At 43.2% G+C, this 25,629-nt stretch overlaps 1 protein-coding gene across 3 annotated transcripts in view; it reads left to right on the plus strand.

Annotated features, from left to right (window-relative positions):
- Nucleotides 1–25,629, plus strand: part of SDK2 (sidekick cell adhesion molecule 2) — a 913,491-nt gene that overhangs the window by 682,545 nt on the left and 205,317 nt on the right. For 2 of the 3 annotated variants that reach the window (XM_082271790.1, XM_082271792.1), the window contains exons 6-10: nt 4,862–4,976; nt 5,840–6,030; nt 13,629–13,712; nt 17,937–18,131; nt 19,069–19,185. In XM_082271790.1, the coding sequence (XP_082127916.1) occupies nt 4,862–4,976; nt 5,840–6,030; nt 13,629–13,712; nt 17,937–18,131; nt 19,069–19,185 (702 nt within the window). The remainder of the gene's footprint in view (nt 1–4,861; nt 4,977–5,839; nt 6,031–13,628; nt 13,713–17,936; nt 18,132–19,068; nt 19,186–25,629) is intronic. The other variant, XM_082271791.1, reaches the window with a different exon arrangement.

Raw genomic sequence — 25,629 nt, forward strand, 5'->3', positions numbered from 1 at the left:
AAGCTGATGCCCCCTCTATAATGCTGGCTCCTGTCCCATGCGGAGTGATACCAACTTCACTCCGCCTCTTATCCCGGCTAGCAGGCTCCAGAGTGGTGCCATCAGCAGGAAAGAAGAGATAGTCAGGTCAGTGAGAAGCAATACACCGGGCATAATAGTATAGGGCTGCTTTCACGCTGATGTGCTGCGGTTTGCCCACACCGCAGGTGCAGTGAAGTGTACCTGCAGCTTTCCTGCAGGTTTGATGCGCTTAGCCATAAACTTCTATTATATCCTGCGGGTTTGATGCGCTTAGCCATAGACTTCTATTATATCCTGCGGGTTTGCTGTGCTTAGCCATAGACTTCTATTATATCCTGCGGGTTTGATGCGCTTAGCCATAGAATTCTATTATATCCTGCGGGTTTGCTGTGCTTAGCCATAGACTTCTATTATATCCTGCCGGTTTGCTGCACTTACCCATAGACTTCTATTATATCCTGCGGGTTTGCTGCTCTTAGCCATAGACTTCTATTATATCCTGCGGGTTTGCTGTGCTTAGCCATAGACTTCTATTATATCCTGCGGGTTTGATGCGCTTAGCCATAGAATTCTATTATATCCTGCGGGTTTGCTGTGCTTAGCCATAGACTTCTATTATATCCTGCCGGTTTGCTGCACTTACCCATAGACTTCTATTATATCCTGCGGGTTTGCTGCTCTTAGCCATAGACTTCTATTATATCCTGCGGGTTTGCTGCGCTTAGCCATAGACCTCTATTATATCCTGAGGGTTTGCTGCGCTTAGCCATAGACTTCTATTATATCCTGCGGGTTTGCTGAGCTTAGCCATAGACTTCTATTATATCCTACGGGTTTGCTGCGCTTAGCCATAGACTTCTATTAAATGCTGTGGGTTTGCTGCGCTTAGCCATAGACTTCTATTATATCCTGCGGGTTTGCTGCACTTAGCCATAGACCTCTATTATATCCTGCGGGTTGCTGCGCTTAGCCATAGACTTCTATTATATCCTGCAGGTTTGATTCGCTTAGCCATAGACTTCTATTATATTCTGCGGGTTTGCTGCACTTAGCCATAGACCTCTATTATATCCTGCGGGTTTGCTGCGCTTAGCCATAGACTTCTATTATATCCTGCGGGTTTGCTGAGCTTAGCCATAGACTTCTATTAAATGCTGCGGGTTTGATGCGCTTAGCCATAGACTTCTATTATATCCTGCAGGTTTGATTCGCTTAGCCATAGACTTCTATTATATCCTGCGGGTTTGATGCGCTTAGCCATAGACTTCTATTATATCCTGCGGGTTTGATGCGCTTAGCCATAGACTTCTATTATATCCTGTGGGTTTGCTGCGCTTAGCCATAGACTTCTATTATATCCTGCGGGTTTGCTGCTCTTAGCTATAGACTTCTATTATATCCTGCGGGTTTGCTGCGCTTAGCCATAGACCTCTATTATATCCTGCGGGTTTGCTGCTCTTAGCCATAGACTTCTATTATATCCTGCGGGTTTGCTGCGCTTAGCCATAGACTTCTATTATATCCTGCGGGTTGCTGCGCTTAGCCATAGACTTCTATTATATCCTGCGGGTTTGATGCGCTTAGCCATAGACTTCTATTATATCCTGCGGGTTTGATGCGCTTAGCCATAGACTTCTATTATATCCTGCGGGTTTGATGCGCTTAGCCATAGACTTCTATTATATCCTGCGGGTTTGATGCGCTTAGCCATAGACTTCTATTATATCCTGCGGGTTTGCTGCGCTTAGCCATAGACTTTTAATTATATCCTGCGGGTTTGCTGCGCTTAGCCATAGACTTCTATTATATCCTGCAGGTTTGCTGAGCTTAGCCATAGACTTCTATTATATCCTGTGGGTTTGATGCGCTTAGCCATAGACTTCTATTATATCCTGCGGGTTTGATGCGCTTAGCCATAGACTTCTATTATATCCTGCGGGTTTGCTGCGCTTAGCCATAGACTTTTAATTATATCCTGCGGGTTTGCTGCGCTTAGCCATAGACTTTTAATTATATCCTGCAGGTTTGCTGAGCTTAGCCATAAGCATCCTTATCAGTTGTTAGGGAAAAAACCCTTACCCCCTTGGCCAGTTTGGGGGGCCAGTCAATATTTTCCTGATGTAATTAGGTGGGAACTGTGGGGGCAGTGGGAGGGCCTTTTTCCTCCTGTGTTGAATCTGGCCTTGTGCTTGTCCCCAGTTGTAGGCAAAGCTCTCCCTAAGCTCTCTAGGTTCTGATACCTTCCTTAGGGATGGAGAGGCACTGGTCTGGGGGAAGGCAGGGCTGTGAAAGAAGCTCATGGTTTATGTGCCCCTGGGATGGCAGTCTAGGGGTGCTGTAAACCTCACTGGTGAGGACTCTCGCCTTGAGCTTTTTCGGCACCAAGGTCACTGCACCATCACACTTTTTCACACCTGCCTCTAGGGTGGAAGGGCCCGCCATAGTATTGACCTATGGACTAAGCACTTCTCCACCCCCCCTTTCCCCACTTTTTATATGTGTGTTTGTCACGTTTGTTTTTATTTGTTTTTGTTGGCACGGTACACTTTATCACAGTGTGATTAGTAGGGGGTAGGTCCTCGGGGCTGCCCCAAAAGTCTTGGGAAGGGGTGGATATGGCCTTCTGGCTTAGTACGCCCTCTCTCATGGGGCCTCCCTTCGGGGGAGCCCCCATTTAGTATCTCAGTCCCTGTCAGAAGCTTTGCGCACCTGGGGATCAGGGTAAAGGCCCTTTCTCTTCGGAGGAGGTCCATGTGTACGCCCTGTGCCCTTTTTTTGTGTCCTCACGTTTTGTGTGTGCACTTTTTTTTGCACCGGGTGTTAGCCTGAGTGTGTTTTACACACCACGGGCTTTCGAAAAAAAATAGACTTCTATTATATCCTGCGGGTTTGATGATTGCGTTCATCACCAATTTATTGACATGAAAATAATTGAACTAAATATTGGTGACCATAGTTTTTACCCGTTCCTTTTGAGCACATAATCAGAGCAACCCTGTATCCATATTGTCACTGTATGGTAAAACAAGGTGTCATTGGGTTGACCAGAAAGTGAGTTTTTCAGGGGGAAAAAACAAAAAAAAAAAACACCAAAGTATATTAAAAAAGTACATGTGAAAGCACATGAAAAAAGTGCACAAGGGTGTTCATATGGTCCCCTCCAGAAGAGACCCTTCCCTGTCCCCCCCCCAGGATGCAAGACTCCTGACAGGGTCACACTTCTAGCCAAAAGACATGGCTGACCCGACTCCTCATGATTATAAAACAAAGCCGACTAAGGCCTGGTTCACACCTATACGTTTTTTGGGGCTTTATGCAGAAACGCTCTACAGTTCATAACATGGTTTCCTATGGGACACGTTCACATCTATGCTTTTTTAAGCCACAGCGTTTTCGGAAAGGGTCAGGGACTTTTTTAAACGCACAACGGTGGGTTTTTTTTTTTTGCTTCTTTGGTTCCATAGACTTCAATGAAGTAGCTGCAGAAGAGCATGTAGTGCATTTTTGGCGCGATTTGCGTTTTGAGAGTTTTATCCTGCCCAAACAAACTGGCCAAAAAAAGCATAAAAAATGCAAAATTAAAATCACAATAAAATTGCGTGTGCTGAAACACAAAATGCACTGCAGAAATGGATCAAAAGCAAACTGCATAGGTCTTAACAGAGCCAAAAAGTACTATGTGAGGGGCTTTTCTGAAGAGAGACCCCCCCCCCCCCCAAGACAAGGGAGGAAGGAGCCTAAGAGCCACACATCTTCCCCCTAGACTTCAGGGTAGGCCCAAAGGTCTACACCCTACAATTCTGAGTGGAAAACACAGATATAAATGAAAATTACATGTAAAAAAAAATAAAATAAAACAAAAAGGTGGTGGTGCAGTGGGTAGGCCATGCACCTTGGTCACCAATATTGCCCCAGTCTTGGCCAAAAGCCTAGCCCATGAGATGTGCAGAAAACATAAGTGGTGTTTTGCGGCCTAGTGCGCTTTCTCAAAGTGGGGTCCTAAACCTATAGAGATACTATTAGCACCCCAGGGGGCACTTAACATGCAGGCTCTCTGCCTCACTGGCCAAGGCAGCTCCCTCTAGAATAAGGAGGCACTGTGCCCCTTAGAATCCTTCACACTAGAGATGCACTACTGACCCCCTACCTTACCCAGTGGGCACCTAATTCAGATTTCTTCCCATGGGGGAGATCCCTCAGGACCCCTATTATACCAGCCAGCCAGAAGACCAGAATGAAGGGGGAGTGCCTCTGTTGGACACTGATGAGAACAAATACTACACCTGATCTTAGCCAAAGAGCTGCCATTGTTAATTGATTGTTTGTTTTGAATGGAGTGGAGAGGAGTTAGACCCTTTGTCGAGTTTTTATTGCCCCCTTTGTCTCGTTAAAAAGATTCAACCTCGATTTGTCCTGGTGACCCCAATCACCCGGACCGAAAGTGATGGGGGAATCCATTTTGAATTGTCACTAGAACAGAGGGGAAATCTACTAATGGGGGCACTTGTTCCGGTGACAACTGTCTAAGAGGGGATTTGGAGAAATTTCCTTGCACTTCCAGTTGTATTCAAAGGACGAAGTGGAGAGAAATCTCCCCAATTGGACATAGATGGAAAAAAAAAACTTACAGAAGTTTTATCCTTTCCCCACTCCATCCAAAATAACTTGGATTAATTGGCTCCAATCTGTTTGCTATGAGTACATGATTGATTCTCTTGTGTCTCATAATTTAGTGATATTTGTGGTCAGTCAATATTTTTAGAAAACAAATTGGCTCGTTCCTATAGTGTCTATTGTTGGAGTTCATGTTTGCATCTCTTAGTATTTCGTTATGTCTCAGCAGATGTTGGTGGACCTGCAGACCCAATTGCTCCTATTATTGTCATTGCACCCCAGAACACAAGCGTTGTGTCCGGGACCTCTGAGGTGATGATGGAGTGTGTGGCCAATGCCAGGTCAGTATGGACTATCATGCAAAGTATTTTTCTTCCCTTATCAAGTTTTATTCACATGTCAGAGTGCAGATGAATTATTTCGATCAGTGGTCTCCAAACTGGGGCCAGGGACCGGATGGGGTCCTTTGCATGCCTTTATTTGTCCCTTGAAGCATTGTTCCTGCCACTGACACCAACAATGGGGCACTATTCCTCCCAATGACACAAATAATGGGGCATAATTGCTACCGCTGACATCCAACGATGGGGCACTATGCCTCCCTCTGACACCAACAATGGGGCACTATTCCTCTAGCTGACACCAAGGATGGGGCACTATTCCTCCTGCTGATACCAATCATGGGGCATAATTCCTCCAACTGACACCAGTGTTGGGGCACTATTCCTCTCGCTGACACCAATTATGGGGCATTAGTCCTCCCACTGACATCAACAATGAGGCACCATTCCTCCCACTGACTTAAATGATGGGGCACTATTCCTCCCACTGACATCAACAATGGGGCACTATTCCTCCCACTGACTCCAATGATGGGGCACCATTCCTCCTACTGACAAATGATGGGGCACTATTCCTCCCACTGCCCTTTGTTTAGAAATGTTGGAAAACCCTGATTTGGATCAACCTGTAGTCCATCAACGTGTACTCCCTATCAACTTTTGATCCGTGGCAGTTGAAGAAGGTGCAGAGCCTAATGCCGAGTTCCAATGGGGAGGAAGCTAATAATACTATAAAGTTAAGGAAGGTGTGAAAGACCTAAAGTGTATTCCTGGGTCATATTATGTTGTTTCCAAACATTACAAAGGTTCCTCTATATATTAGTGTCTATTAATGAACTATAGATTATTTTCTCTCACTTCAGACCTCTTGCCAAGTTGAATATAATATGGAAGAAGGATGGATCTCTAGTCTCCAGCGGGGTAAGCGAATTTGGGCGCCGTCTTACCATCCTGAACCCAACCCTGAGTGATGCTGGCTATTACTCTTGCGAGGTGACATTACGCAGCAGCAGTGTACCTCCCGTCACAGCTGGAGCCTACCTAACTGTCCTTGGTAAGAGCTTCAATGGGATTGCTGGATGGGAATTTATCTTTTTTTTGGAAATTGATCTGTCTTTGAATAATGTTTTGCTAAATAACAATAGCACTTTGTACATAGCTTTCAAGAGAAAGTAACTCCATGGGATGGTGGGAGATGGTGGGATGGGTTATAGAACTCCAAAAGTAAAGATGAAGTCAAGGTCTCCTGCTGTGAGGTCAGATACTGGCTTTGTATTAGAAGAGTCAGCTCCTGCAGTGAGGCGAGGTAATGATGTTGGCCCTTGCTGTGAGGTAAGGTACTCTTACTGGACAAGACCTGGCTCCTGTTGCAAGATAAGGTGCTGATGGTGGACGAGAGGACCTGGTCCTGCCATATGGTTAGGTACTGATGTTGGACAAGGAAACTTGGCTTCGTTTGGAAGGTATAGTGCTAATGGTGGACAACAAGACCTGGCCCTGCTGTGGGGTTAGGTACTAATGTTGGACAAGAAGACTTGGCTACAGTTGTGAGATCAAGAAGACCTTGCCCTTGCTGTGAGGTTCGGTATTAATGTTGAACAAGAGGACCTGGCTCCTGCAGCGGCATAAAATACTAATGCTGGACAAAAAGACCTGGCTGTTGCTGTGAGGCGAGTTACAGAGGTTGGGCAAGAAGACCTGGCTTCATTTGCATGGTAAGGTGCTGATGTTGGGTGAAAAGACCTAGTTCCTGCTGTGAGATAAGGCACTAATGTTGGATGAGAAGACTTGGCCCCTGCTGTGAGTTCAGGTGCTGATGTTGAACAAAAATACCTGGCTCCTACTTTGAGGTAAGGTATTTAAGTTGGACAGAAGACTTGGCTCAGGTGCTGATGTTGAACAAGACCTGAATCCTGCTTTTAGGTGAGGTACTAAAGTTGGACAAGAAGACCTGCTGTGAGGTCATGTGTTGATATCGGACGGGAAGACCTAGCTCCTGCTTTTAGGTCAGGTACTGATGTTGAAAAAGAAGATCTAGTTCCAACTGCCACGTAAAATACTAATGCTGGACAAGAAGACCTGGCTCCTGCTGTAAGGTCAGATACTAATAGATTAGAAGATTTGGCCTCCGCTGTAAGTTCAGGTGCTGATTTTGAACATGAATACATGGCGTCTGCTTTGAGGTGAGGTACTTAGATTGAACAAGAAGACCTGGCTCCTGCTGTGAGGTCATGTGCCGATCTTGGACGAGAAGATCTGGCCCACGCTGTAGAGTCAATTCCTGATTTATTAGAAGACCTGGCCCCTGCCTTGAGGTAAGGTACTCAAGTTGGACAAGAAGTCCTGGCTCTTTCTGTGAGGTCAGGTGCAGATGATGGTCGAAAAGATCTGGCTCCCGCTTTTAGGTCAGGTACTGATGTTGAAAAAGAAGATCTGGTTCCAACTGCCACGTAAAATACTAATGCTGGACAAGAAGACCTGGCTCCTGCTGTAAGGTCAGGTACTAATAGATTAGAAGATTTGGCTTCCGCTGTAAGTTCAGGTGCTGATTTTGAGCATGAATACCTGGCGTCTGCTTTGAGGTGAGGTACTTAGATTGAACAAGAAGACCTGGCTCCTGCTGTGAGGTCTTGTGCCAATCTTGGACAAGAAGATCTGGCCCATGCTGTAGAGTCAAGTACTGATTTATTAGAAGACCTGGCCCCTGCCTTGAGGTAAGGTACTCAGTTGGACAAGAAGTTCTGGATCTTTCTTTGAGCTCAGGTGTGGACGATGGTCGAGAAGATCTCGCTCCTGCTTTTAGGTCAGGTACTGATGTTGAAAAAGAAGATCTGGTTCCAACTGCCACGTAAAATAATAGTGCTGGACAAGAAGACCTGGCTCCTGCTGTGAGGTCTTGTGCCGATCTTGGACAAGAAGATCTGGCCCATGCTGTAGAGTCAAATACTGATTTATTAGAAGACCTGGCCCCTGCCTTGAGATAAGGTACTCAAGTTGGACAAGAAGTCCTGGCTCTTTCTGTAAGGTCAGGTGCGGATGATGGTCAAGAAGATCTGGCTCCTGCTTTTAGGTCAGGTACTGATGTTGAAAAAGAAGATCTGGTTCCAACTGCCACGTAAAATACTAATGCTGGACAAGAAGACCTGGCTCCTGCTGTGAGGTCATGTGCCGATCTTGGGCGAGAAGATCTGGCCCATGATGTAGAGTCAAATACTGATTTATTAGAAGACCTGGCCCCTGCCTTGAGATAAGGTACTCAAGTTGGACAAGAAGTTCTGGCTCTTTCTGTAAGGTCAGGTGTGGACGATGGTCAAGAAGATCTTGCTCCTGCTTTTAGGTCAGGTACTGATGTTGAAAAAGAAGATCTGGCCCATGCTGTAGAGTCAAGTTCTGATTTATTAGAAGTCCTGGCTTCTGCCTTGAGGTAAGGTACTCAGTTGGACAAGAAGTTCTGGATCTTTCTGTGAGCTCAGGTGCGGACGATGGTCGAGAAGATCTCGCTCCTGCTTTTCGGTCAGGTACTGATGTTGAAAAAGAAGATCTGGTTCCAACTGCCACGTAAAATACTAATGCTGGACAAGAAGACCTGGCTCCTGCTGTGAGGTGTTGTGCCGATCTTGGACAAGAAGATCTGGCCCATGCTACAGTCAAGTACTGATTAATTAGAAGACCTGGCCCCTGCCTTGAGGTAAGGTACTCAGTTGGACAAGAAGTTCTGGATCTTTCTTTGAGCTCAGGTGCGGACGATGGTCGAGAAGATCTTGCTCCTGCTTTTAGGTCAGGTACTGATGTTGAAAAAAGATCTGGTTCCAACCGCCATGTAAAATACTAGTGCTGGACAAGAAGACCTGGCTCCTGCTGTGAGGTAATGTGCCGATCTTGGATGAGATCTGGCCAACGTTGTAGAGTCAAGTACTGATTTATTAGAAGACCTGGCCCCTGCCTTGAGGTAAGGTAATCAAGTTGGACAAGAAGTCCTGGCTCTTTCTGTAGGGTCAGGTGCTACTGTTGAACGAGAAGACCTGGCTCCTGCTGTGAGGTCAGGAACTAATGTTGAAAGGGAAGGGTTGGCATTCCAGTTCATCCCAAAGGGTGTTTGCATGTAATGTATTGTAGTGTTCTGCATTGCTGAAGAGTCTACAGGACTGTGTTTGTTTTGTGCGTTAAATGTGTTGACAGCCCATTTAAAATGAATGCACTACCGTGACACAACATGCCTTGGAGCACAATAACACATATGTTACAGGATACACAAGTGTGAAGGATGCTTGCATAACAATCCATGATTACTGCTACGTTTTATTATCACTCAGTCTATGATGTAATTTAGGTATGGTGTCCTTGTAAGTGAAGTAACAGTGAGTCCTAGGCTTTTTTTTTTTGTTACTTTTACATGACAGGTCCACTTTTTGGTACACATATTTCAGAGGGAATTTATTAAGCAGGTGTGCTGCCATAAACTAACTGACTAGAGTGTTTCCTGTTCGTCAGGAAGAATCCACCAGGGGAATACTCTGTCCAATCCAATTATCTATCTGCGGACAGTGTGCGCTAATCTCAATGACACGCCAAGCTTTCTAGCGGGTTTCTAATTGATTACGGCTCTGTAACGGATATATATCCCTAATTAGCAAATCCCAGTGGCCTGCAGAGTAAGAAGACAATGATTTTTTTTTTTTTTAGAAAAGGAAAACAAAATGGATCCCATTTAAATTGAATCTGTCAGAAGACAAAAAAACCTATCGCAGAAGCCTGCGGTGGAGGCAGCTGTTTCCCGACTTAGGGCGGGTTCATCTTTGTTCAATGTGGTAACTTTTTGAAAGGGCTGCCAAAAAAAAATCGCACCTGAAACTTTTTCGGGAACGCGTGTCAATGCACTACCATGTGCATTATGCGTGGATGCAGCACGGGTGCAGCGTGGTCCCATTAACTTGAATGGGTCACATTTGACCGCGGTCAACATCAAACATGACCGCTTGTATAAATTTCACCAAGCCACAATCGAGGCAAAGTGTACCAACTAGGCTCCTGGCCATGTTTACTTGGAGCTCAGCTGTTGGGGAAGGGGATTTAACCGCTGGCCTACTGCCTGTTTTTACTGCCCCACATCCACACATGTGAACAAGACCTTAATGTATCGGGGTGCATTACTGTGACAGAACCAACCAGGAAAGGGGCTTTTAGAAAGGACTAGGGGCAAGACTCCTACCAGGGGAGAACTGGGCCAGGGGGCAGGGGGGCAATTGCCCCCCCGGGCTGCTCTGATGCCCCATTAAAAGTCTGCACCGCTTCTGCCACAGACATCCCTAAAGGATTCCTGGTGAAGGGAAGTAAAAAGTCCCCACCGCTGACCTACTGAGTGTGGGATGAAGACAAGGACAGAGCGCAGGCCTCCCAACTTCACAATTTCCCAAATTCTACCTGGGCTGTGACCCATTTTTAGTAAATGTTTGCTTTTAAGCCTTGGATATTCTTTGCTATCAATGTCATTGTTGGGATTTCTCCTCATATCCTGTCCTGTTGACACCCTGGGAAACCAACCAGGGCATGAAATGAGGGGAACTTTCACCAGAGGGGCCAAAGATAGCAATTAGTATCTATAAAGGTCCTAAAATGTTATACCCAAAAAGGGGATTTAATCAAAAGGGGAGGATCCAGAATCTGGAGCAGTTGTACATTGCAACCAATCAGCTTCTATTTTTTATTTTTGCAGCTTAACTGAACAAGCTGAAGATGGAAGCTGATTAGTTGCCGTGCACGGCTGCTCCAGATTCTGTCTACTCCAGTTCTGGCAAATTTTCCCTCCCCCCCCGTGTATTTTTTTTATGAATTGTGCCATTTGTAATTTTTCTGGGCCATAATGTAACCTATTATTGGAATGCATCGGTGGGATGGGATTGGTGGCAAAACTCCAAAGTAAAAAAAAGGTCGAAGTCTCCTGCTAGGAGGTCAGGTACTGGCATTGGATGAGAAGAATTCTCTCCTGCAGTAAGGCATGAGGTACTGATGTTGGACAAGAAGACCTGGCTCCTGTTTCGAGATAAAGTGCTGATGTTGAATGAGAAAACCTGACTCCTGTTGTGGGATCAGGTTTCTGATGTTGGCCGAGAAGACCTGGCTCCAGTTGCGAGATAAGGTGCTAATGTTGGACGAGAAAACCTGGCTCCTGTTGTGAGGTCAGGTGCTGATGCTGGATGCGAAGACTGAGCTCCTGTTGCGAGATGAGGTGCTAATGTTGGCCGAGAAGACCTGGATCCTGCTGTGAGGTCAGGTACGGGCATTAGATGAGAAGAATTCTCTCCTGCAGTTCTCTCCTGCAGTAAGGTGTGTTACTAAGGTTGGACGAGTAAACCTGGCTCCTGTTGCGAGATAAGCTGCTGATGTTAGGCGAGCAGACCTGGCTCCTGCTGTAAGGTCAGGTGCTGATGTTGGACAAGTAGACCTGGCTCCTATTGTGAGGTTGGGTTCCTGATGTTGGACGAGTAAACCTGGCTCCTGCTGTGAGTTACTAAGGTTGGACGAGTAAACCTGGCTCCTGTTGCGAAAAAAGCTGCTGTTGTTAGGTGAGCAGACCTGGCTCCTGCTGTGAGGTCAGGTGCTGATGTTGGACGAGCAGACCTGGCTCCTGTTGCGAGATTAGCTGCTGATCTTGCCCGAGAAGACCTGGCTCCTGCTGTGAGGTCAGGTGCTGATGTTGGACGAGCAGACCTGGCTCCTGTTGCGGGATTAGTTGCTGATGTTGGGCGAGAAGACCTGGCTCCTGTTGTGAGGTTAGGTGCTAATGTTGGACGAGAAGACATGGCTCCTGTTGCAAAATAAGATGCTAATGTTGGACAAGAAGCCCTGGCTCCTGCTGTAAAGGTAAAATACTAAAGCCAGGCAAGAAGACCTGGCTTTTTCCATGAGTTGTGATACTAATGTTGGTAAAGAAGACCTGGTTTCTGAGGCAGGATGTAATGTAATGTATGCATTAATACATTTGTTTGCATTGATACATCAGTAGGACTAGGGGGATTATCATATAAAGCCTTTTTTTTATTACGTGCTAAGCCTGACGAAGAGGGAGTTGTGTCTAACTCCGGAAACGTTTTGGATGTCAATTTTTGGTAGACTCTTTTTATTGGGACAAGTAAAAATTATATTAAATAGAAAAACATGGAGCACAAATCATTGACGTGTCACCACATCCATAGACATATGTGAAGAGAAAAAATAAGAAAAAAAAGGATTTTAAAGATGCCATTCTTAAACCCAAGAAAGTGAATACTTCGTTTAAAATACAAAATAAGTTTTATTAATTTACAAAAATTCCTTAGACGCATTAATATCCATAAAAACATTTTAGTGCAGTTACATATTGCACGTAGGAGGCTTCCTAAGAAAGACGCTCATTCTGCTAAGCCATAGCCAATAGGGATACATATAAGAATTTATGTTTATTGTACAGATAGTATAATTACTGTATTTAGGCCAGACTGCAGAAAACAAATAGGTGCCAGTCTCTACACATTTCGCCAATAATTGGCTTACTCAGGGCAAAAGAGCAGTTTATTCTGTGCTGCTTGCCTTTTGGCCTTCGTGGGAGGAGGGTTTACTTATGAAGATACTCTCTTATATAATCTCTCTCTTATATAATCTTTATCCATTGGAACAGTGTTTTGCACTGCCCTTCCTATCAGTTCCTATCAGCCTTTTCACTACATGCCCATTCCATGCTCTGAGACCACCTGAGGCATCTTTCCTATGTGGGTTTAGCATCACCAGATTTTGGTTAAATGGTCTCCTGAAGAAGCCAGTTAATAGTGAAATGCGTAGAGACCGGCTCCTATTTGTTTTCTGCAGTCTGGCCTAAATACAGTTTTTATACTGTATGCACATTAAAAATCATATAAAATCTGACCTCTACGGCTTGGTGCTCTTTTTCCTTTGCGCCATATAGGCACCACAAATCTGGCAGAAGTACTTACCCTTCCCCATTCCATGTAAAAGGTGTTTTTTTGCTTTTGTTTCCGCTTACTTCCTGTCCCCCTGTTACTGGGATTGAAATTGAGGGGAAATCTAACCAATGGCAGTACAGACAGCAATAAATATCCCACAAAGATTCTAACCCCTCTCCAAGCTATCCAGATTTGGAAGGAATTTCACTTTGTTTTCTTCTGGTCCAATGCACGCTTCATTAGTTGGGTAATCTATAAATAAATACAGAATATGAGCACATAGCAAGCATCCTTTTATATGGCACCCCTGCTGAACTTTATTTTATATTATAGAGAATGTAACCAGGAGGAAGCGAGCACAAAAGTGGGCAAGAACGACCCAAACTCCTAGGTGGATGGGAAGAGAATTGGGGATTATGGCCGTCTAATTCTGTTGTTTTAGTATCCAAGACTTATATGAGGCCAGATGCTGAGACAGTTTACTAGGCACCACCCTTACCTAAAATATCAATTTTGAGGGGACCGACCCTTAGATAGAAACTAATAGGGAAGGATGTTCTCTAGAAATGTAGACTGATGACTTTTCCCATCCAGTTGCCATTGGGTTACTGCACAGCCTTGCACCTTGTACAGCTTGCCTAAATCAGATTGTTTATGAAGCAGTCCCGTCCCGTCCCTCTGCCACTTATTCAGCTAATTCCCTCTTGTGTTCCAGAGCCACCACAGTTTGTGAAAGAGCCTGACAGACACTTGACTGCGGAGATGGAGAAAGTCGTGGACATTCCATGCCAAGCTAAAGGTGAGCGCCGGATGCGCCAATACCAAACTGTTGTCCCTAAATTAATGCTTCAGGCTGGGCTCACTACATGCATCGCTGCACTTTGACATGCATTGATGTGCATTGCATTAAGGATCTTGTTTCATTTGATGCGACACAAGTCATTGCCCCCCCCTACCAATGTGGTGGTTGGTATGAACAGATCCCTTTGGGAGCAATGTATCTCCTCTTGTCTTTGCATTTTGCTACAGTTCTGTGTGAGAACAGACCAGAAAAAGGGCCTTCAACAAACTGCTACCACAAAGATGGAAGAGCACAATTGTCTACAATGTCTTTGTATGATGTAGTATTAACAGTACTCTTCATTGGAGACACCTGAGACACTTTAGACATCTGAAAATGATTTGGCCATATAGGTAGTTGTGATGGTCAGGTGTCCACCAACGTTTTACCATATAGTATGTAATAATTCACAGAGTTACTAAGCCCACCAGATTCCACCTATGACGGAAAAGTCAATTTTAGGCAGACTTACCATTTAAGATACTATTCATAAGGCCCCATGATTTTTTACCAGTACACTTCACTGGAGACATCTGAACTCAAAGACATTGTAGACAATTGTTCAGCTTGACTATGCCCCCGTGTACAATGCCAGCTCTATGAAGAGATGGTTTGACCAGTTTGGTGTGGACTCGAGTGTCCTGTGCAGAGCCCTTGCCCACTTCGACAAAAGAATATTTGTGCTCTAATGTACTGATGTTAGATGAGAAGACATATATCACCATTGCTGTCACAATTCATCCAAAAGTTGTTCAGTAGGGTTGAGGTCAAGTCTCTGTGCAGGACACTCGAGTTCCTCCACACCAAACTGGTCACACCATGTCTTTTTGGAGGTAGATTTGTACAATGGGGCACAGTCATGATGGAACAGAAAAGGGTCTTCACCAAACTGTTACCACTAGGCTGGAAGAGCATGACTGTCTACGATATCTCTGTATAATGTAGTAATAGCAGTACCCTTCACTGGAGACACCTGGACTGTTTGGAGAAAGGTCCACATCCTTTGGGCCATATAGTGTATCTGTTTGGAGTGGGATGACCCTATTACCATTATTGGTAGAGTGTTTTAATTATGAACCAACAAGGACAGGACTGATGTTGAATGGAAAGACCTGGCTCACAATTTTAATGAATTCCAAAGGTGTTCAGTAGGGTTGTGCTCTGGTACTGATGTTAGATGGGAAGATTTGGCACATTCATCCCAAAGGTGTTCAGTAGGGTTGTGCTCTGGTACTGATGTTAGATGGGAAGATTTGGCACATTCATCCCAAAGGTGTTCAGTAGGGATGAGGTCAAGGTTCTGTGCAGGACACTTGAGTTCCCCCATACCAAACTGGTCACACTATGTCTTTATGGAGCTTCCCCAAACGGTTACCACAAGGGTGGAAGAGCACAATTGTCTACAATGTCTCTGTATGATGGATTACCAAAACCCTTCACTGGAGACACCTGAACTCCAACATTTGGCCATATAGGTAGTTGTTCTGGTCAGTTGTCCACCAAATTTTTCTATACAGTATATACAGTGGGTACGAAAAGTATTCAGACCCCCTTAAATTTTTCACTCTTTGTTATATTGCAGCCATTTGCTAAAATCATTTAAGTTCATTCTTCTTCCTCATGAATGTACACATAGCACCCCATACTGACAGAAAAACACAGAATTGTTGACATTGTTGCAGATTTATTAAAAAAGAAAAACTGAAATATCACATGGTCCTAAGTATTCAGACCCTTTGCTCAGTATTTAGTAGAAGCCCGCTTTTGATCTAATACAGCCAGGAGTCTTTTTGGGAAAGATGCAACAAGTCTATCACACCTGGATTTGGGGATCCTCTGCCATTCCTCCTTGCAGATCCTCTCCAGTTCTGTCAGGTTGTATGGTAAACGTTGGTGGACAGCCATTTTTAGGTCTCTCCAGAGATGCTCAATTGGGTTTAAGTCAGGGCTCTGGCTGGGCCATTCAAGAACAGTCACGGAGTTGTTGTGAAGCCACTCCTTCATTATTTTAGCTGTGTGCTTAGGGTCATTGTCTTGTTGGAAGGTAAACCTTCGGCCCCGTCTGAGGTCCAGAGCACTCTGGAGAAGGTTTTTGTCCAGGATATCCCTGTACTTGGCCGCATTCATCTTTCCCTCGATTGCAACCAGTCGTCCTGTCCCTGCAGCTGAAAAACACCCCCACAGCATGATGCTGCCACCACCATGCTTCACTGTTGGGACTGTATTGGACAGGTGATGAGCAGTGCCTGGTTTTCTCCACACATACCGCTTAGAATTAAGGCCAAAAAGTTCTATTTTGGTCTCATCAGACCAGAGAATCTTATTTCTCACCATCTTGGAGTCCTTCAGGTGTTTTTTAGCAAACTCCATGCGGGCTTTCATGTGTCTTAAACTGAGGAGAGGCTTCCGTCTGGCCACTCTGCTATAAAGCCCCGACTGGTGGAGGGCTGCAGTGATGGTTGACTTTCTACAACTTTCTCCCATCTCCTGACTGCATCTCTGGAGCTCAGCCACAGTGATCTTTGGGTTCTTCTTTACCTCTCTCACCAAGGCTCTTTTTCCCCGATAGCTCAGTTTGGCCGGATGGCCAGCTCTAGGAAGGGTTCTGGTCGTCCCAAATGTCTTCCATTTGAGGATTATGGAGGCCACTGTGCTCTTAGGAACCTTAAGTGCAGCAGAAATCTTTCTGTAACCTTGGCCAGATCTGTGCCTTGCCACAATTCTGTCTCTGAGCTCTTCAGGCAGTTCCTTTGACCTCATGATTCTCATTTGCTCTGACATGCATTGTGATCTGGAAGGTCTTGTATAGACAGGTGTGTGGCTTTCCTAATCAAGTCCAATCAGTATAATCAAACACAGCTGGACTCAAATGAAGGTGTAGAACCATCTCAAGGATGATCAGAAGAAATGGAAAGCACCTGAGTTAAATATATGAGTGTCACAGCAAAGGGTCTGAATACTTAGGACCATGTGATATTTCAGTTTTTCTTTTTTAATAAATCTGGAACAATGTCAACAATTCTGTGTTTTTCTGTCAGTATGGGGTGCTATGTGTACATTCATGAGGAAGAAGAATGAACTTAAATGATTTTAGCAAATGGCTGCAATATAACAAAGAGTGAAAAATTTAAGGGGGTCTGAATACTTTTCGTACCCACTGTAAGAATCTACTGCCCACCAAATTCCGCTTATAGCTGAAATGTCAATTCTAGGCGGACTTACCCTTTAAGACACTGTTCGTGAGGCCCCCGTGCTTTTTGCATTCGTTATTCTCTGCCAAAACTCTTCTTCTGGTAATATATGTTCATTGTCAGTAATAATCAGGAGTAGCACAATTAGGCTGGTGGTGTACGTATAATTACTACTAGAAAAGGGCACCGCAGCCCCTCAAGCATTAGGAAAAATAAATGACTGTAGTACGGAAGGGATGGAGAGATGATTTAATATGCTGTGTTATGTTAAGTACCCAAGAGACACTACTTGTTAGATACTGTGTGGATTTTTAGTGTCCTCTGGCTTTTTTTCCCCTCTTAATTCTCCCTGACTCGTATACCGTCTCCTTCGTAAGAATTCTAATTACCGTGTGCTCACTCCGGGTGCCACGGTCAGGAATGTCTGAAATGAGAACTGTCTGCATTGCACGTGGCAGCAGATGAATGGGATATCCCGACTGGCTGCTTTTAGAAGGCAGAATAGCTTCATTGGAGACATCTAACAAAGATGTTGCCCACAATTTTATCTTAAAGAGAACCAGTCTCGGGGCAATTCACTTCAACAACAATCGTTCTGAAAGATAATATTGGCATCTAATGTATTTTTTGCTCGTTATTGATGTCCCTTGTGTAGACATCCAAAAGGACCGACACTGTTGCTGGGTGCCGCCATCTTGGATGTGATGTCAGCTTGCTGAGAGCTGTCGTTCCTCTCCTTGCTGCTAAATAAAAAGTCATGTAGGGAGGTGAGCGGAGGGATGGAAGAGCTGGGCCAGCACAGATGCTCCCAGAAAAGGGACTTCTGATGGTGACAACAGTGGACCATGTCTGCATGATGTGTGTTAAAATCTAATGAGACAGAGAGTCAAAGTCTGCTCCACCTTACCCAATACTAAATAGTCCTTGTAGGGTAGAGATGACCTTTTAAAATCTGCAATGATTTAATTTTCTTTTGCTATGACTGTTTTAGGTGTACCTCAGCCCTCGATCTCCTGGTACAAGGATGCCGCTCTCATCGATGTCCGTCGGGACACCAGGTTTCGTATAGTAAGCGGGGGAAGCCTTCGGATCAGCGGGCTGATGCCCGAGGACACCGGAATGTTCCAGTGCTTTGCCCGCAACAGTGCGGGGGAGGTCCAAAGCTCCACTTACCTGGCTGTCACCAGTAAGTACTCATGTAAAAGCTTGGAATTGTAGGAAACCCAAAGGCAAATTTCTGTGTAGTCAACGTAAGTCGGTTTGCCTTGTGTAGCTATAATGTTTAGTCTTCTTATTGCCATACTATGGTCAGCCACTAGACTGGGGTAAGAGAGATGGGACAAGGCATTTGGCCTGGTTTGGGCAGTATTACTCCAGCCCTCTAAAGACCAACTAGGCCTCCGCCTAGAGGGGGCAAAACCACAATAGAGAGTGAGATGGGCTTGCTCTCTTTCATTATTTGATGATTCTTTCATATGTGGATTCTTTCATATGTGAGTTTGAAAAGGAAAATTGAATATATCTTTTCTTTTTACCCCAATAGCTCCCAACCCCACCCCCACCTTCCCACCAAACCTTGCAACTAAGAAATGTTAACCAAAACTTTTGAAACCTAGTGACATCATCCCTAGGTCAGTATAATGGCTCTGAGTTTGGCGGTAGGGGCCAGCAGGCTCCTGGTAACTTCACAGCACCCTGCTTTGAGCATTATATGAAAAAGAATGCATCCCCAGGGTCCCTTTTTAGATGTGCATGCTCCTCCGTGCTGACCACTAGGTGCTGCAGACTTTAGCTGTGCAATTTGCTGATCAGTTGCTGGATTACACTCCACTGATCTGCAGCACCCAGTGGTCAGCATAGAGGAGCATGCATGTCTAAAGGGATCATGAGGATGTGTTCTTTCATATAATGCTTGAGGCAGGGTACTGTGAGTTTTACAGAAGCCTGCTTGTCCCTACACGAGGACATCACTGGTTCTAAAATAAGGTAGACTAAATAAAGAAATCAGGAAGGTTTTGTTAATGGATGAACCAAGTAAGGCAAAATATAAGCAGAATGAACATCAGCTTTAAGATCTTATTTGAGACTGCGAACATGTGGATTAATTTGCCTTTTTTTTGCAGGCATTGCTCCGAACATCACCAAGGGGCCCTTAGACAGCACGGTGATCGATGGCACAGCTCTGGTAATGCAGTGTGAAACATCAGGGGCCCCGCGACCTGCTATCACTTGGCAGAAAGGTAAGAGGTTTACATGGGCATCCTGTGAAACTGTGATAGTGAGGTGAGACTTTTCCTGTAAGATCATATTTGAGACCAAAGCACATAAAAGTAGGGACTCTCTTATGTTTCCATGGAAGATGATTGTAGCCCTATTAGTGCGCTTGCAACAAAAGCGATACTTTTTTATTTTCACTGACAGTTACATTGTCAGGCGTATCCTCTTCTTGCTGGCCCAAGCAGTACTGATTGAACCAAGAAGAAGAGGCTATAACCAGAAAACTTGTCCTAAAAATGTAACTGTTAGCACTACAAAAAAAAAGTATATCATGGAGAGATCCTAATTGTTATATTGTATCCTGACAGGTCTCCTTTAAAGAAAAACCGACAGCATCCCTTTAAACCTCCCTGCCTCTCTTATCGGGATACGCTTACACGCGGCGCATCCGTCTCTCCTCGCCGTACAGAGCCATGCAGATCTTCTCAGGCGTAGTCAGCGTGTGTGTTGTCACGCTGCAAGCCTCTCATCTTCCTCCTGCGTGAGAATGATAAGGCGAGCCTGCGTTGTGAGACTGTATATAAATCATACACCGAGCAACAACCGAGCCACCCAAACAGCAGCTGCGCCCCTCGTCACATAAAACTGGCACCGACTTCTTTATATAGAGTGCTGGCTGACAGACGCAGGATTATGGAGGAGCGCCGGGCCTGCTGTATGAATAGCTTAAAGAAGAACTGTGTGTCTGTGTGTGTATGTACTGTATGTATGTGTGTATGTAGTTATGTGTATATGTACTGTATGTGTGTGTGTATGTACTGTATGTGTGTATGTGTATGTACTGTGTGTGTGTATGTGTGTATGGGTATGTGTACTGTGTGCGTGTATGTTTGTATGTATTTATGTGTATATGTACTGTATGTGTGTATAGATATATGTCTATGTGTGTGTGTATGTATATGTGTCTATATGTATGTACTGTGTATGTATGTGTATATGTACTGTATTATGTATATATGTCTATGTGTGTATGTGTGTGTATGTATATGTGTGTATATGTTTGGGTACGTATGTGCGTGTATGTTTGTGTGTGAGTGTATGCATGTAAATATACTGTGTGTGTATGTGTGTAAATGTATGTGTGTACATATACTGTGTGTATGTATGTATACTGTGTGTATATATGTATATACATATATGTGTGTGTATGTATGTATATATAGTGTGTTCGCACGTATGTGTGTGTATGCAAGTATGTATATAAACTGTGTGTGTGTAATGCTGCATGTGTGCATATATGTGTTTGTATACGTGTGTGTGTGTGCCTGCAGCTGAGTGTGTGTGTGTTTGTATGTGTGTTTATATATATGTATGTATGTGTGTGTATATATACTGTATGTATGTGTGTGTATATATATACTGTATGTATGTGTGTGTATATATACTGTTTGTATGTGTGTGTATATATACTGTGTGTATGTGTGTGTAGATATACTGTGTGTATTTATGTGTGTGTAGATATACTGTGTGTATGTATGTGTGTGTATATATACTGTGTGTATGTATGTGCGTGTGTATATATATATATATACTGTGTGTATGTATGTGCGTGTGTGTATATATATATACTGTGTGTATGTATGTATGTATGTGTGTGTGTGTGTGTATATACTGTGTGTATGTATGTGTGTGTATATATACTGTGTGTATGTATGCAAGTATGTATGTGTGTATATATATATATATATATATATATACTGTGCGTGTGTGTATAATGCTGCAGGTGTGTATATGTGTGTGTGTGTGTATATATATATATATATATATATATATATATATATATATATATAATGTGTGCCTATGCTGTGTCAGCATGGTGGCGCTGCTGCTCTGGGCCAGGAGCATGCTCAGTCGCACACCCCTAGCACTATGACTGCACTGTCATGGACATCCCCTGGTCACCTTTTACAATTGGGAGGCAGTAGGACAGACTACTGATCCCCCTTAATACTGGGACAGCAATCAAAGTGATCATATGAACGGGAAGCTCAGGAAAACATCAGAATCCTCTTAAAGGGCCAACAGAAAATGATTAAAGAGTCCATGTTACTATTTTAAAATCTGAACTCAAAGCCACGCCTCCTGTTGTACAGTGGATATCAGCAGGATAGCCAGTAGGAGGAGCTAGTATTAGCTTTGGGTTGAGATATAAATAATAATGACAGGGTCTACCGGTCCCAGGAAGATCAGCGAGCGTGCATTTAATAATCTCTCACTCCCGCTAAGGACTGGAATGGCCAGGGAAGAAGCGAATGGAGCAGAATCTGCACCCCCCATAGCTTCATTGGAGAGCAGGTGAGATATCAGGGGTCTATTAGACCCCTGGTGTCTCTTTGAAGAGAACCTATCACCAAAAAATGCATCACATGTGAAAACAAAAGTGTAAAATATTAAAGTTACACCCAAGCACTTAAAATCCCATCCCCCCCCCCCCAAAAAAAAACGTTTTGTGCCCCACATACACATATATGAAATGCACGTGTAAGGGGCACCTACACATGAAAACATGGATTGTGCTACACATCAGGGGCATACATACAGGGCTCGCCATTGCGACCCGGTCCCATGATCCAGGGTACTAATCACTGCCTGTTTTTTCTTTTTTTTATTCATTCATAGCTGGGGCATAGTAAACTGTGTTCACTATGCTTCAGTTTATGAATGAATGGGAAGCCTCTGTACAGAGCTATTCCTATTCATTAATTTTGTGCAGCAGAGGCTGCAGAGAAAGGGACTGATTAATCTGTCCTCAGTCCCTTTCTCTGTCTCTAAAGTGAGACAATAGGGTACTGTTTAGACCCCTGATATTTCACAGTGGGGGTCCTAATAAATAAAGGAATAATAAGAAAAAATAAAATTGTAAAAAAAAAAAAAAAATGGTTAAAAAAATAATAAAAAAATAAAACAACAAAACTAAAAAGCTATTGACACCAGTGGTGGAACTACCAGGGTCACAAAGGTAGCACTTGTGACTGAGCTCTGGCATTCCCCCACCATGGGTGGACCCCAAGACAGCCGGAAGATGGTCTGTTGCGGGTCCATAATAAAGGGTCCCATGATGGTCTAAATTATTTTTTTAAACGTGTGCAAAAAAATGCCGACGTGGCTCTGGCAGAGGAAGGGTTAAGTAAAATGAACCTTTGTTGCAGGAGCCTCTCAGCGCCCACCCCAGGGGTCACCTATATGGCCCTTTTTCCAGTTCGATATTTCCATTATGCTATGGCTGCTAAGCACAACACAGGATAAAATGATTCTTTGAGTCAGTTTGGTAAATGAGGTCTGTGGATTTGTAGATAACCAGAATCAAATCGATCGATGTTGGCAACAGCTCGGCTGTCTTCGGTATCACAGATTTAGCTGTTATTGCAGCGAAAAGGGAGAATATGTTTGCGTGGCTTCACACATCAGTTTTATCCCTGGAGTTCTATCCTCTCATTTACATGACACCCAACTCCGAACCACCGAAGCACCTAGAGAAGTCCTAATACCTTTCCTAAGCAAACCGGGCAGTGACTAATCCTAAAGACAGCAGAGTGACTTAAGCCCCGTACACACGTAGCGAATGTCGGCCGAACGATCGGCCGTCTTTTGTCCGTTGCTGTCCTGTCGGTTGAAAAGTACTAAAGACTGCACACGAATTTTGTCGGCCAACAACAGCCGACTGCAGAAGTGATGTCATGTGATGGTTAACTTTCCGTGTGTTTTTTCTTCTCTGAGCATGCCCAGTCTTGCTAATCTGCTGTTTGTCGGCCGAATTCTGTACTGACTGGCGAACAATCGGCCGTTCTGGTGACGGACAACAAAAATTTTAAAGTCTGTACGACAGATTCTGTTCGGCCGAAAATGCGCTGTCGGCTGTCGGAAGCATCATACTAACATGCCAACAATCGGCCGATCGGTCGTCGGCCGAATATTTACGGCCGACAATCGGTACGTGTGTACGGGGCTTTCCCGACCCTTCCAAATCACTGTCATAACAATTAAAGTAGGACTGTCAGTTCTTACCCTTCTCTTCCCTCGCCCCTTGCAGAACTTCACTCTCTGCCTGGCTGTAGGTGCCCCTTTAAGAATCGGGATTTCGAGTTTATTCTTAGAATCATCTCTGTGATAATCCAAGGTCCCCGGGGAATCCAGGAGGCGAAGGGTTAATCCACTTTATCATATCTATATGTTTTAGGACCTGCGAGCGATTATTTTATGGAAGCCATGGCAACTGGAACATCTTTATGTCTTCCAACTTAATAGAAATACATTAACCCTTCGTAGACGGCATTAGAGGGACGGTAGGATGGAGAGGTTCTGAGCAGGGATGAGTGAACTTCCTAAACTTTTGGATCGGTGATTCACCTGGATTTGCTCTTCCATTCCATTCACCGGGTGAATGTCTGCTGAGGGTCCCAAAATTTCCTACTGTTGGCTTTTATAGGGTCATTTTTTTAATCTCTTGAGAAATCTGTCAAGAAAATGTTCCCTATTGTGTTCCCGTATGTTATACTTTCATTTGATCTGGTCAAATTTCTACAGATCTATCTGTGTAAAAAACTATCATAGATATGTACATAATATTTTAATAAATATTGCAATTTTTTATTTTTCTTTATTTGTAATTTATTTCTATTTCAAATAAAAAAAATATATATATATTTGACCCTCACTTCTAGATTGTAAGCTCTAATGAGCAGGGCCCTCTGATTCCTCCTGTATTGAATTGTATTGTAACTGTATTGTCTTCCCCCACATTGTAAAGCGCGGCGCAAACTGTTGGCACTATATAAATCCTGTATAATAATAATAATATATATATATATATATATATAATATTTTTTTTCTTTATTTGAAATAGAAATAAATTACAAATATAAAGAAATTGGTCATTTTGAATAGTAATGGTAGTTTATTACATGACACAGACACACCTCTAAGAAATCTGACCAGATGTCCATGTCCTCATTGTTGGCAAAAATGGTAATTTATAATGGTAATGGTAGTTTATTACATATTTGTTATACACAGACAGACCTCTAACAAGTCTGACCAGATCAAATGAAAGTATAACGTACAGGAACTCATCCGGGAATATTTTCTTTGTGGATTTCCCAAGAGAAGTTCTGAATGTCCTCGTTGTTGGCAAAAAAGATTTATATATATATATATATATATATATATATTTTTTTTTTTTTTTATCATTTTTTTAATAATAAATATATTATATAAATTTTACAGTTATAAAAGTAAATTTTATATATATATATATATATATATATATATATATATATATATATATATATATATATATAATTTTTTTGCATTGATTTTATTATATATATATATATATATATATACCGTGTTTCCCCGAAAATAAGACCGGGTCTTATAATCATTCTGGCTACAAAGCAACACACTAGGGCTTATTTTCAGGGGATGTCTTATTTATTTCCGGTATGTACAATATTCTACATTTATTTAAATAGTTATGTCATCATGACAATCTTAAATTGGTTGTAACCCTAAAAAATATATCCTGATCCTTTAAACCATGATAGACTGCACAGTGCTTGTGCTGTGTCATTTACCCCCTTATATGCTCTAAAAAAACATGGAATAAAACAATAAAATTTTTTTTAAAAAAGTTCCTGTGCATCCTGTCTTCTCTTCCCCCTATCAGCTCAGGAGTTAGCATCATAACATTCTGTAATCCCAAAAATAAATCTTGGTTAACGTATCATAAAATTATGTAACCGGTTTTGTAAAAAGATTATATAATGTGCAGTGTGTCTCCTTTTGAAAAAGACCATATTTACAGCGCTGCAGGGCGCTCACATGACCCGCCAGAGCTCTTCTTCCCCACTCCAAGCACTGAAGAGGGAGAGGCCGTTGACCTTGGTCAGGAGGAGAGGAGAAGATCTCCGGCGGGTCACGTGAGCGCCCAGTGGCGTGGTATTTGCTACAATAAAGTTACAGAGGGAGACACACTGCACATTATATAATCTTTTTACAAAATAGATTACATGTTTTTACAACAACTTTAACTAGGGCTTATTTTCAGGGTAGGGCTTATATTGCAGCCATTCCCGAAAATGACACTAGGTCTTATTTTCAGGGTAGGGCTTATATTGCAGCCATTCCCGAAAATGACACTAGGTCTTATTTTCAGGGTAGGGCTTATATTGCAGCCATTCCCAAAAATGACACTAGGTCTTATTTTCGGGGTAGGGCTTATTTTAAGGGAAACAGGGTATATATTTATATTTAGTATATACATTTTACACTTATAAAAACAAATATATATATATATATATATATATATATATATATATATATATACTGTATATATAGTATAATAGTATATACATTTTTTTTACCAACGATGAGGACGTTAGGGACTTCTCTTGGGAAATCCACAAAGA

This window comes from Pelophylax lessonae, assembly GCF_965119305.1.
Source record: "Pelophylax lessonae genome assembly, chromosome: 11".
Lineage (NCBI taxonomy): Eukaryota > Metazoa > Chordata > Amphibia > Anura > Ranidae > Pelophylax > Pelophylax lessonae.